The sequence below is a fragment of the Mycteria americana genome, chromosome 8 (assembly GCF_035582795.1).
Source record: "Mycteria americana isolate JAX WOST 10 ecotype Jacksonville Zoo and Gardens chromosome 8, USCA_MyAme_1.0, whole genome shotgun sequence".
Classification (NCBI taxonomy): domain Eukaryota; kingdom Metazoa; phylum Chordata; class Aves; order Ciconiiformes; family Ciconiidae; genus Mycteria; species Mycteria americana.
Genome location: NC_134372.1, coordinates 693,680 through 705,782, shown reverse-complemented (window position 1 = coordinate 705,782; position 12,103 = coordinate 693,680). Strand labels below are relative to the sequence as shown.

The window sequence follows — 12,103 nt, the reverse complement described above, 5'->3', positions numbered from 1 at the left end:
GAACAGAAGCTGCGGGGGTTCTGTAAATTGCCCTGTAGTGTGGTTAGTAAGAACTGCTCTGGATGGGTGTAGGTACCTGTGCCAGCCTTTGCACGCTGGTGGTGCTAAGAACCGAACAGATACCGATACTGGCATGGCATTTCCAGCAGTGGTTATACTTGTGCACGCGTGTATGCCCTGTAGTTGAATAACTGATATTTGGAGACCAGGTGTTACAAAAGTCTAAGTGAAAATGGGTTTGTACTCATAGCAGTGTGAGTACCTGTGAATGCAGGTGTATTTAGAGGCCAATTTTGTTTGCACTTATTAATGAACAAGCCTAGGACGCAGCCATGTATATAAAGGCGCATATGTACATGCGAAAGGGACGTAGGACACTTGGAGAAAAACCCAAACTGACGTGTTTTGCTTTCATTTCAGTCTAGAGCAGGATTTGTCTGAGTGTCAGGCATTTTCCTATGTAATCCAGGGCGTGACAGGAGGCGGCAGTTGCAATCAATGACCTTCTTAGTAGGGGTAAGGGGCTAAAGGTCCACAGTGCCCTGAATATGAACAACAAAATGCTAATACCTTTTTCCATATGAACCTGTCTTAAAGCACTAAAGTGGGGAAAGAGGAAGGATCACAGTGCAATGAGTGGAAGATGAATGCAGTACACTGGGTGTGTGGTACAGACTGCTCACGGGAATCTACACCATTATTCTCATAAATATCCTCACGGATTTGTGGAATATTGGAAAGAACAACATTTTCTTCTTCCCTGTCACTCTCCACTAAATTCTGGAGATGACAGACACTACAGTCAAGAGTCTTGACACATTTCTAGTCCCACCATATGGAGGATGGTCTAATGTAGATATTAGAATATGGTAACGTGGACTCTCTTTTCATTAAAGAATGGTAGCAAACGTGTGGGAACAGTACTGTCTCTTGATCCAAACAGACATATTTCAGTAGGTAATCAGAAATACCAGCATTCTTACTCCTCTTTATTAAGAAGACATGGTATCTGTTCCTACTACATGGAAATAAGATGTTGCTTCTCTGTGTGACAGAGGAGGTGGTTCTACTCCATGCAGTGAGTTCCTTGCTCTGCCTGCCCGGTAAATAAAGAGAAGGCTGGAATTTGAAATGGAAATATTACCACTGCAGAAGGACAATTACTGACACACGCGACAGTGTAAGATTCTGTAATAAGAAGGTGTCTGGCAGTGACTGGGAACCACAGCATATTACGTAGCGGGGGCTTCCCTGGCAACAGATAAAGCACGGGGTAAAAAGGAATACCCACCTGTTCTGCATCTATTCAGGACTGCGATATTGTTTGGCTGTGTATAACATTGTTCAGATCTGCTGCATCTCATAGGATGAGCTAGGGGCAGGCACTGTACGTGTGCACGGCAGAGCTGCGTTGAGCTGAGTTTCTAGCTGTCCTGAAAGCGTAGGCTGGCTGGTGAGGCAACTCTTGCACACAATTGATTGTGGACTATTAACCTACGCTCAGAAATCAATATTCACTTAACACCACATTTTAACAGGCAAATGCAGTACAAAATAACGGCAGTTACACAGTGCACACATTTACACTCGGAATAAACAGGTCATGAAATAGAGCTTGGCAGAGGAGGAGGAGATTGGGCAGGCAGCGTGGAAGGGGACTACGACAATTTGAGTATGCGGAGAGGTACGAGGCAGTTGCAGCTCCCAGAGATTTTTGCAGCTGAATGTCCCAGGGGTTTTGTGGTCAATACAGCTTCAATGAGCTATATGCATTCTCTAAGCATTACTAAGAAGGTTCATCCTGAAGCCACGCAAGGTCATCCTTTGCTAGATAAGACTAAATTTACTGGGGTTGAGCACAGAAATCCATCTTAACCCACAAAACCCAAGTCTGTTGCTAGCTGTGATGACGGATGATACATATATATGTTGCAAGGGGCAAAGCAGAAGAGCAAGAATATAAACTGTAGTAGTGTCCTTGATTTGGGGTGCTATTTTTCATATACTTAAAAGAATGGATTTGATTATGGAACTGAAAGTAATCCAGAACTGGTGTTTACCAGGGACTTTATGGGTATGTTTATTGAACTTTACTTGCAACCCACCCTGCAGCGCGGACTTCCAGTCTCTAGGACAGTATGCTGTGCTCTATGCCGTGGCAGGCCTGAGGAGTGGGCCCACATGGACCTCATGAAGTTCAACAAGGCCAAGTGCAAGGTCCTGCACCTGGGTTGGAACAATCCCCAATACCAATACAGGCTGGGGAATGAGTGGCTCGAGAGCAGCCCTGCAGAAAAGCACCTGGGGATACGGGCAGATGAAAAATTAGATATGAGCCAGCAATGTGCACCTGCAGCCCAGAAAGCCGTATCGTATCCTGGGCTGCCTAAAAAGAAGCGTGGCCAGCAGGTCGAGAGAGGTGATTCTCCCCCTCTACTCTACTCTACCCCACCTGGAGTCCCGTGTCCAGCTGTGGGGTGCCCAGTACAAGACAGACATGGACCTGTTGGAGCAAGTCCAGAGGAGGGCCACAAAAATGATGAGAGGGCTGGAACACCTCTCCTATGAAGAAAGGCTGAGACAGTCGGGGTTGTTCAGCCTGGAGAAGAGAAGGCTCTGTGCAGACCTTATTGTGGCCTTTCAATATATAAAGGGGGATCATAAGACAGACAGAGAGGGACTTTTTACCAGGGCCTGTAGTGACAGGACAAGGGGCAATGGTTTTAAACTGAGAGGGTAGGTTTACATTAGACATAAGGAAGAAATTCTTCACTGTGAGGCTGGTGAGCCACTGGAACAGGTTGCCCAGAGAAGTTGTGGATGCCCCATCCCTGGAAGTGCTCAAGGCCAGGTGGGACGGGGCTTTGAGCAACCCGGTCTGGTGGAAGGTGTCCCTGCTATGGCAGGGGGGTTGGACTGGATGATCTTTAAGGCCCCTTCCAACCCAAACCATTCTATGATTGTATGCCTGAGGAAGAGCTCCAGAAGGTGGGGTGGTAGGACACACTGTGTCAGGTCCTGCCCTGCAGTCAGAAACCAAACCCTGCACAAGTTCTGACAGAACTCAGACCTTTGTTTTGAAATACTGCGCTGGAATATTAGCCTGACGGTTACTCAAAATGCTAACGTGGCAGAAGCAATGGTGGGCACCGTAGCTGCAGAGCTATGATTGTGGGAACTGACTGTGGGAAAGTGGGGTGCAAGTTGGGGGGGAGGTTTTCAGTGACTGCTGTTCTGGGTTAAGGCTGTTCCATTCCTCTTTTCTGGAAGCCTTCTGTTTCCCAAAGGTAAATCAGTAGCAGGAGGTGCCTGGATATGGAATAAGATTAATAATATGGGAAGGAAAGATGCCATTTATGCCAAGTTAACGTGGGCTCAGCAATAGGGGCAGGAACAGAGCCAGAGACGGCCAAGAAATAGCAGCTCCAGAATACACCGAGGAGGCCATAGGCATGCTGCTGTGTTCGGAGATGTCTCGCTGTGTCTTCCCTTCAGCCACCTAGGAAATGAAAAGGAGGAATGAATCCCAGTTAGACACATTTATGCTCAAATGTCTGGCTGCAGAGCCTCCAGTTCCGAGCACTAATGTGAGACTATAGGAACCTCCTGTGGCCAGGCAGCACGGCCTCCTATTTCTGCTTGTCTGTGGAAGGAATAGCTTGAGGTAAAGTGGTCCAGGGTTCTGCATGCGTGTGGCATCCCTTGCTTTGATGTCCAAAACCACACATTTCAGATCCAAGTTTTTTCAGCTACTGTCTCGAGGCCACTTGACTCGCTGCTTTGTGAAGGCAACAAAGCAATGCATACCTGGGACATTTCTGAAGCAAGAGATGTGCTGGCACTGTCTCCTTGGAAGCTTAGGGAAGATGAATAAAGTAAGTCTTCCTGTCTTTCTAGAGCTGTCTGCTTCAGGTGCATTTGAGACCAAATGGTATTTTCTGCAAACAGAAGTAAAGCAAGAGTCTTACATCGCTTTTCTTGTGCACACCTTGGAGTCTAGTGAACAGAACAGCTAGGGAAGCTATTTTAGGAAATGCACTCACAGGCTGCGTGGCTTTGATTTAGAAAATAGGTATTCTCTGTTCAGTGAATGGCCTGTCAGTTTGTGGGTTTACTTCTGAGGTTGAGCAGACTGCAAAGCCCATTTGCACTGTACTTGAGGACCTTTGGGTCCCGCTGGGACTTTCCCAGCTGTCTATTTTGTTAGGGGCAGGTACATAGTATATCGCATGGGATGTTTAGGTTGTAGGTGTATCTATAGTGCTGGGTGTAAGGCTTTTCTGTACAGCAGGAGGTAGGTTTAAATATTAATCATTTATCTAATGATGCTGGTTTCTTTGATATCCTTTGGAAGCTTTTACAAACATAAAATATTTAAATCTTATTAAGGTCTGTTGCTAAAATGCTAGGGAGATAAAAGAAATACAGACTTACGATTACACAGTTGCATGTAACAGGATTTTTGTACCTGCTGTGCTGCTGAATCTAATAACAGGGGCTGTGTCAGGAGCTACTTATCTTGACCAAGCATGTGAGGGCCAAAGGCAAGCGTAGGAAAGGAGGGGGAGGAGGGGAACCCAAACCCCATAATCCTGGTGCACTTGTGGTTATTCAGCAACCTATAGATACCATGTCTGACCTCCCCTTGTGATTTTTTTTTTTTTTTTTTGCAACCCCTTCATTTGAATGTTGTTTGGAAATAGCTTCATGGTGTTTGAGATGAACAGAAGTGTTGCCAGAAGATACAGAAACACTTCTGAGAGCAGATCCAGGCTGGTCCCATAGGTTGGATAGGAGATCATGGAGACGCTGCAGAAGACAGAACTATAGGCAAGAGCAATGCAACGCAGGATCTTGAAACCAACAGGATTTGAATTTCCCCATGCTGAGCTGTTTCTCTGATTCTGTGCTATGACTGATGCTTACCAAGGCATTTGTTGCTCTCAAACATGCCGAGTATCTGGTCACACTTCTCCTTCTGGTTGCCGCTGCTCTCACACGTACACCACAGGGAGACCTCCACACTGGAGTTACTGACATAGTTGGGTGTCATGGGCGTGCCTGTCCCAAACCCCCAGAAACGGGAATCAGGATTTACTTCACCAAATGAAAGAAGTGTCATGAGTCCTATTATACTAAGGGGAGTGCTGCCCTGGAGGCAGAAGCCTTCCACTGTGATACGCACGGTACCCAGGAGAGGTCAGGAGCCCCTGCAAGGTGACCCAGGCCCAGCGAACCTATGGGAAGTCTGCTGGGCTGTGAGAAAGCGTGGAGATTGCTAGCCCTGACTCAGGCAATCTGACGGTGAGGTACGGTGATGACAGAAGCTGGTGCAAGCATTAGGTTGAAGGATGTGAAGCATCTGCAGGGACTCAACTGCGGTACTGGCGTACTTGTGCAGCTGGCCGCACTGTGTGGCCGTGTGCCTTTAGCCAAACAAGTGCCGCACACCTGTAGTGTGCCATTCAGCCAGAGTTCATTTAGCACAAAACCAGCAAAGGCATCTGGAAAACTGGAAGGTACAGGCTAGATCTACAGCTTCTGAGATACTGCTGCTCTTTACAGCTCCTCTTTTGAGCCACTCTGAAAAAGTATTAGCAGGTTGGCAGTGAATGCCTAAAACCAAAGACGCCCTTCCTTCTAACAGCTGGTAGGGCCATGTTCTACTGGCTCTGAGAAGATAGTGTGTACAACACTACCAAACCATCAGGAGTCTAAAAGTCAGGCGGTGAGGGAATGTCACGTTTAGTTGCTGCTGTCATGGGATGTAACTCCTGCGGCAGGAATGACTTGGTTCATGCGGGCCCAGAGAGCCCCGTTGGTGGGGCACTTAGAGCACTTTGCACCAGCTGATGATGCAAACAGGTGTTCAAAAATCTCAGGCAAGTGCTGCTGGTTTGACAGCAGAGGATGGGACAAAGTGGAGCGATAAATGCCACGGAAGAGGTCTCTCTGGGCTGCATTTACCTCAGAAGCAAGAGGGAGCTCTAGCATCTATTAGGCTAAGGCATATTCCTTGGTATAGTGAGCACTATCTCCTGCAGGAGAGCAAGCTGGTCCTTCGCTGCATCAGAGTGTGCCTGCAAGTTTGTGGCCTGAAAGCATCCACCCTGTGTGTTCCTGTGGATATCACTTACCAATCATCCCCATGTAAGCCTGCAGGCATGCAGCATGGTTGTGCTGAGAGCAACCATCTGGAGACATGTCTGCAGGTTGACAATTTTGTTGGAAGTCAGCCAGTCGGGATCTGTAGGAAGGAAAATGAGACTATCAGTGTCTATGCTGTTCTCTTCTCTTGGCTAATGTCCGCTGCTGCCAGACCTACTTGCAGATATGGTCTTCTAAGCAGGAGTCCAGAAGCCAGAGGCAATTGGGTTTGGTGTTATACTGGAAGGAACAATCGGGAACAATAGTTTTCCGGCGTCGTTCTCCACAAAGTTCATCTTGACATGGACAGAATAGGATCCTTTTGGTGAAATCCTCAGGGACTTTCTCAAAGAAATTCCTTAGCCCTCTGTGGCACTTGCGACGGTCACACATGTCCTCACGTCCTGCTCCCTTGGTGCAGATAGAGGCATAGTCTGTGCGCAGACGAACACACTTCTTGCTCAGATTACAGACATGAGTTGCTTTCAGGCATGGATTTGTTGCATCTGCTGCTAACTGTGAGCCTATAAATCCAAAAGAAACCCAGAAACAATGAAGCAAGTCTCCAGAAGAGATTCTGTGTGGAAATAGGAGTAGCCCTTACTTGACGGTCAGATTGGGAACATCAAAAAGAAGACAGCAAATTAGTCCTGCTATGTGCCTGTAGTATGACACTGCAGTAACACTAGTTACAAAGTCATATTTTTTATTGGTTCATGGTAGGGTGTTTGCTTCAGAGAATGCATCGTTGTGGGTTATTCCCTGTTTCACGGCCCTGGATCTGTGGCTATATTTACACTTGGTAGAGGGGACAAATTTAGGCAAGTATCCAGAGCAGGCGTTCCTCTGATTAAAAGGGCCATTACCCCAAATTGTTGTTCTTAATAATTTTCAGCCCCTGAAAAGATAAGAAAGGGCAGCATTATATCATGTAACCGTTACAATCCTTACCTGATATCAGAGCTGCCAGTTTATTATAATCTGTCTTCCAGTGTTCTTCATTTGCTGGATTCTCATAGGGAGAGGTCTCCAAAGTGAAATAACCTAGGCAAGATACAAGATATTTTATGCAGTGGGAGAAATGCTTTGTGACCAGTTGGTTTGTTGTTGTTGTTGGGGTTTGGGTTTTTTTTCTTATTTGTGCCTGGCTGTTTCCTCAGGCTGGAGTTCAGAGATGCTCTGTCTTGCTCAAAGCCAAATGCCAAGAATGGGTCTGCTGGAGATGCGAAGGTATTGCTGTGTGAAAACAGCGTGACCTTTTGTCATCAGGTTTCCTCTGGCTGGAATTTGGCCTGTGTTGTCATTTGGTTTTTTCAGCCTCAGTACTAGTGAGGAGACGTGCAGCACAGGCGGCATTTAGTGGGAGGCCAAACAGAAGCATCCCACCAAAGCTGGAAAGCAGCAGCACGCTCGAGGATGCCGTTACAGCGTGTGTCACAATCGCACGTCCATTTTCAGTGACGGACAGACGTGACCGTTCTGAGGTGACTTTCACAGCACCCTCCCCTCACAGCCCTAACCTAGCTGCCTCAGAGTAGCTGTCTTTGTCTCTTAGGGTCCCTGGTGTATTGAAGGGCCAGCCCCAGACCAGATCGGTTTTCTCCGCTTATCAAACAGAGCAGCAATGAGTTCTCTTCACTAGGACATGAGGTTCCAAAGTGATACCTGCAGTGTTGGGAAGCGGCCCTTGGCAGTTGTTTTCAGATGGGGGGCAGGGGTGAGCCTTACTAGTACCTTGTAAATTCACATTATTTCGTCTCACCGTCTGTCACGCTAGAGTGAACGGTCCAGAAAACGCGTAAGCAGTGCTCCTGTCTCTTCATGCGCCGGTGACACTTGCAGTGCAGCAAAGAGCTGTTTCCGAGGCCTAGCTCTGCGTTCAGACATCTGACCCTGCTATCGTGATCCAGGGGAAGGAAGCGAGCCTTAGCCAGGGCACAGTCTTCCAGGACCCTGTAGGTGGCATTGCAGGTGGAGTCCGAGAGGCAGAGCTGTTCCGCTGCGACGCAGTCGCTCCTGGGCAGAGCCAGGAGGTCTCCTGGTCAAACGGGGAAAGGATCGTTAGGGCTGCAGTCGCGACTAAGCCGCACAAGCACCTCGTCGCTGCTCAGCAGGCATGCTATATTCAGTAAGGACTCCTCTCAAGAGACAGAACTGGTTGGGGTCTTTCATACGGACTGGTAAGGAACAAGAGCCGTCTCCGTTCACAAACAACAGGATGAGTATTAATGTATGAAAGAGGGAACAAAAGGTTAAAGAAGAGCCTCAAAAAGAGTTTTGTTTAATAAAACCTTTTTTTATCACCCTTAACTCTTTCAACTTGGCCAGGATCTGGGATGGCTCTGTATTTTATGGAGCAGTAGATCCCTGTGGAAACCTTGGGGTTGCTGTGGCCTGCTTTGAAGAAGCTCTTCTATCTGGGTAATGAAAACCGCAGTGCAGTAAGCACGTAGTAACACCATACTGTGTGCTCTGAGTCAGTGCTGCTGCCGTTGCTAAAGTATACACTGGTCATTAAGAGATGTACTGAGAAAGCCATTTGTAGGGTGTAAAAACAACTCCTTTACTGAGCTTGGAAACTCAAGAATTAGAATGCGTATTTTTTTGCACAGTAGAATAAATCCTTAACATAAGATGCAAGTAGCTTCATGTAGAAGTGCTGATATGCAATCTATTTAAGTACATAGAACCCAGTCCCTGAAATCCCTGCCAAAAATGCTGGGATGCAGGCTTGGCCTGCCAGCTTTCATCTGTTGGTTGACTGTGAACTCTGACTATATCTCTGCGTGTGTGTATATTTGCACAACACGTGCATTGATTATATATACACACACACATACATATGCACGACCTTATGTGCAATTATTAAATAATCTCAATTTAACAATATAATCTTTAAAACTAGACTTTTTTTTCAGCTTTTTAAATTTTTTTATATGGACCGTTGTCTCCTAAGGGTACTTCTGGGGTGATACCTAGCATTATGTTGTCAGAGGTAGGCAAATTCAGTCCGTAATCTTTCTTCATTTCTGTAGTATATGAATCAGTGTGTACAGTACAAGTACAATGAAGGCCTGGAACAGGACTGTTTGCTAATAACATTTATATATAGGCTAGTATGTTTCTTCCCTTCAGGACAATATTGCTTGGCTGGTTTTAGGAAATGACTGTGCTGAGCCTTACCTCTACCTTTAATGTTCTTTGGGTGCATGATCCTACCTATCATTCTGTTGTTCAGCAGGGGCAGCAGTACTATTTCAGTCTGCCTTCACTACAGATTAGGAAAAAATCTTGGTACGGCTCATATTACCTGGTGTACGGTCCTCGCTATCTAATTTGTTCCCTCACTTCCTTCACTTTTGCTAGCTTTATCAGTTTATTTGCTGTAAGCAGTAGGCTGCATAATTCTATGCTTCTCAAACTTTCTACTTTTCCTACAGCCCAGTAATACTATCTAGGTGTCTCCGTCTCACTTGTACAAATTTATTTGCTTTTCTAGCAACTTATTGTACTTTGCTGTTCATCTGGCTGTTATGTAGAGACTGTATGTAAGCTCCCTGAAAAACAGATCTCTCATCAGAAATTTGTACAGTGCTTTGTACCCAGCACAGTGCGTTTTGGTTAGGCATTACACCTAGGCACAACCTTAATGAACATTCCGAGTGTGATTACATCCTGTAAGGCTGCAGTCAGTGCAAATTCCCAATAGCATATCAGTCCATTCTCTCCAGTAGCTTTTGGAACCCTAAACTGGGTGAACCGATTGACCCCACCAGGCCAGACCAGAGTACCATCTTCCCCAGCATCCCCTCTCCATCAGTGGCTTGCAGCAGCTGTTGTAGGAGGTTCCTAGAAGGACAGGATGCGCTTTCCTAGCCCTAAGAATTCTGCTTAGCAAGCACCTGAGCTCGAGGTGACAGTTTTAAAACTTTAAAGTGATACGGTAATTGCCAGGGTAGAGCAGAGCTGGGTGTAAGTGGATGGACTGGGTTTCTACTACAGGCCTGCACAAGATGCTTCAGGTGAAGCTGCTGTAAACTTCACATTTAAAGCAGTCCTCCTCTACAGACATCATTTAATAGCTATGCATTGTCTTAAGCCCTAATAATGGACATGTTGTTTCATTTTTTAAAACCTTGCCTTAGTATTCCAGATGATAACGTGAAAGAATAAGAAAGCTAATTCTTTCCTAGACCTATGGTCTAGGTTGCAGAACATGTTAAAGATGCATGCGTATGGGAGTCCCTTCTGTAGTTTAAAAAAAAAAAGTTGAAAAGTAATAATCAATTCACAGGCTAGAATTAATTATACCTTAGAAATAAAGGCATAGGTAATACAATACCCCTTTATTCTCCCTTTTCACTCCACGTCCTGTCATATACATACACGTATTATTTTGATGCCCCGGTGCGCCATGCTATTGAAAGAGAGGACGGCTGCAGAAGGGAAACCTTTCCGTTATTAAGCACAGTTATCAAAGAAGCATTAGTACTTGGACATGGAAAGTTGTGGGAAATCTATTGTTATCATGTGGCTGCAAGTGCTACGGAGGTCTCGGTGCAGTAGCAGTCATTGTCATATTCAGCAGCTGCAGCTTTTTGAGTGCAAAGCACTGACATCCAGGAGCCAGGGTCTAGGAACGCTTCAGAGCAGTTTCCTAATTTCTGTATTTCTAGTCACATCAGCCATGAAGACTGCACAAGCGATGAACGGGAAAGAGGAATAATTTCTGTCCTCGGCTTTTGTGGCTTGGCAGTAGTAGAAGGCAGAGAAGAGCAAACAGCTGCGTCGCTGCCCGAGCTCCTTGCATTGGTCTTTGCGAACCGAGCCTCATCTCAGAAAACTATCGGCCTGAAGCATTGCAGAGGGGGAACGCGTGGAGGGTAGATATCAGTAACAGCTCTCAGCCAAGTCAGCGTGAGAGAGGCAGCGAGGATCTGTTAAGGCGGGTCCAGCTCGAGCAGGTGCTCGCTTTGTGCCTTTTCTGCCGCGGGGAGGGTCCGCTCCTGGCGCCTGCCCCTCGCTGCCGCGGGTGAGGAGCCGGGCGCCCTCCGGCCCCGCCTCGAGGACAACCGCTCCCCCTCCCCGGAGCGTCCCCCCGCTTTGGCCGCGGCCACAGCTGCCATCCCCGATCGGGTCACGGCAGCAGCGCGCCTTTCCCGGCTCCGAGAGCGGGTTCTTCCCCGCCGCGGGCGCCCGGGGCGGCGGGGCGCCCGCCGGACGCGGTGGCCGGGGAAGGGAGAGCGGGGCAGCGGCCGGGAGCCCCGAGCTCGGGACGCGCCGCGGGCCCGCCCAGCACCGGGGGCCGCCGGCCGCCCCAACGCCAGCGGCGAGGGGCGCCGGGCCGCCACCCCGGCGCCGCCTCTGCCGCCCGCAGCCGCCCCGCCGCGGGCAGAGGGGACGCGGGTGGCCCCTGGGGGCGGCGGCGCGGATCCCGCTCGGCGCCCGCCGGGAGAGGGACGGGGGACGCGCCGCCCTGCCCCGCCGCACTCCCAGCCCGCCCCGAGCCCGGCGCCCGCCCCGTCCGCCGCCCCGCGCTCCGGGCGCTGTTACCGGCTCGGGAGAGCAGCAGCCCCAGGAGCAGGGCGAGCCCCATGCTGGAGCCCGGCGCCGGCGGTCGGTCGCTCCCAGCGCTGCGGCCGCAGCTCACATGCTGCGCGCAGCCCGCCGGCGTGCCCGCGGCCCCCGCCCCGCCCCGGCCCGGCCCGGCCCCACCGGCCCCCACGGGCCCGCCCCGTCGAGGTGCGGACGGCGAGCGCCGCCCCGCGGCCCGGCCCGCCCCGGGACCCGGCTCGGGGGCCGCGCTGCCCGCCCAGCGCCCGCGCCTCGGCCCGCGGGGTCGCGGCTGCGCCCAGAGCCGCGGCGGGCGGAGCGGGCGCGGGGCCGGCGGCGGGCGGCGGTAGCGCTGCGGGGCAGCCCTGCGGCTGTCCCCGGGGCGGCCGGGGGAGCGGGCGGG

General features: G+C 49.5%; 1 protein-coding gene across 1 annotated transcript; it reads right to left on the bottom strand.

Annotated features, from left to right (window-relative positions):
* Window positions 1-2,854: 2,854 nt before the first annotated feature.
* LOC142413685 (GDNF family receptor alpha-4-like) lies at window positions 2,855-11,823 on the bottom strand. The gene is made up of 8 exons (XM_075510062.1): window positions 11,701-11,823; window positions 7,910-8,185; window positions 7,099-7,191; window positions 6,326-6,671; window positions 6,138-6,247; window positions 4,927-5,061; window positions 3,808-3,938; window positions 2,855-3,499 (listed from the first exon to the last, which is right to left on the bottom strand). Exons 1-8 carry the CDS (start codon window positions 11,741-11,743, stop codon window positions 3,365-3,367), a joined length of 1,269 nt encoding a protein of 422 aa, XP_075366177.1. The 5' UTR covers window positions 11,744-11,823; the 3' UTR covers window positions 2,855-3,364.
* Between the last annotated feature and the right edge of the window lie 280 nt (window positions 11,824-12,103).

Bases quoted from the DNA above. Each gene is read 5' to 3' on its own strand.
- LOC142413685 (XM_075510062.1), bottom strand. From the start codon at position 11,743: ATGGGGCTCGCCCTGCTCCTGGGGCTGCTGCTCTCCCGAGCCG. The intron at 6,672-7,098 runs GTAAGGATTGTA...TTGGATTTATAG, and splicing joins ACTGGCAGCTCTGATATCAG to GCTCACAGTTAGCAGCAGAT. The intron at 3,500-3,807 runs GTATGCATTGCT...TTCATTTCCTAG, and splicing joins TTGCTTCAGAAATGTCCCAG to GTGGCTGAAGGGAAGACACA.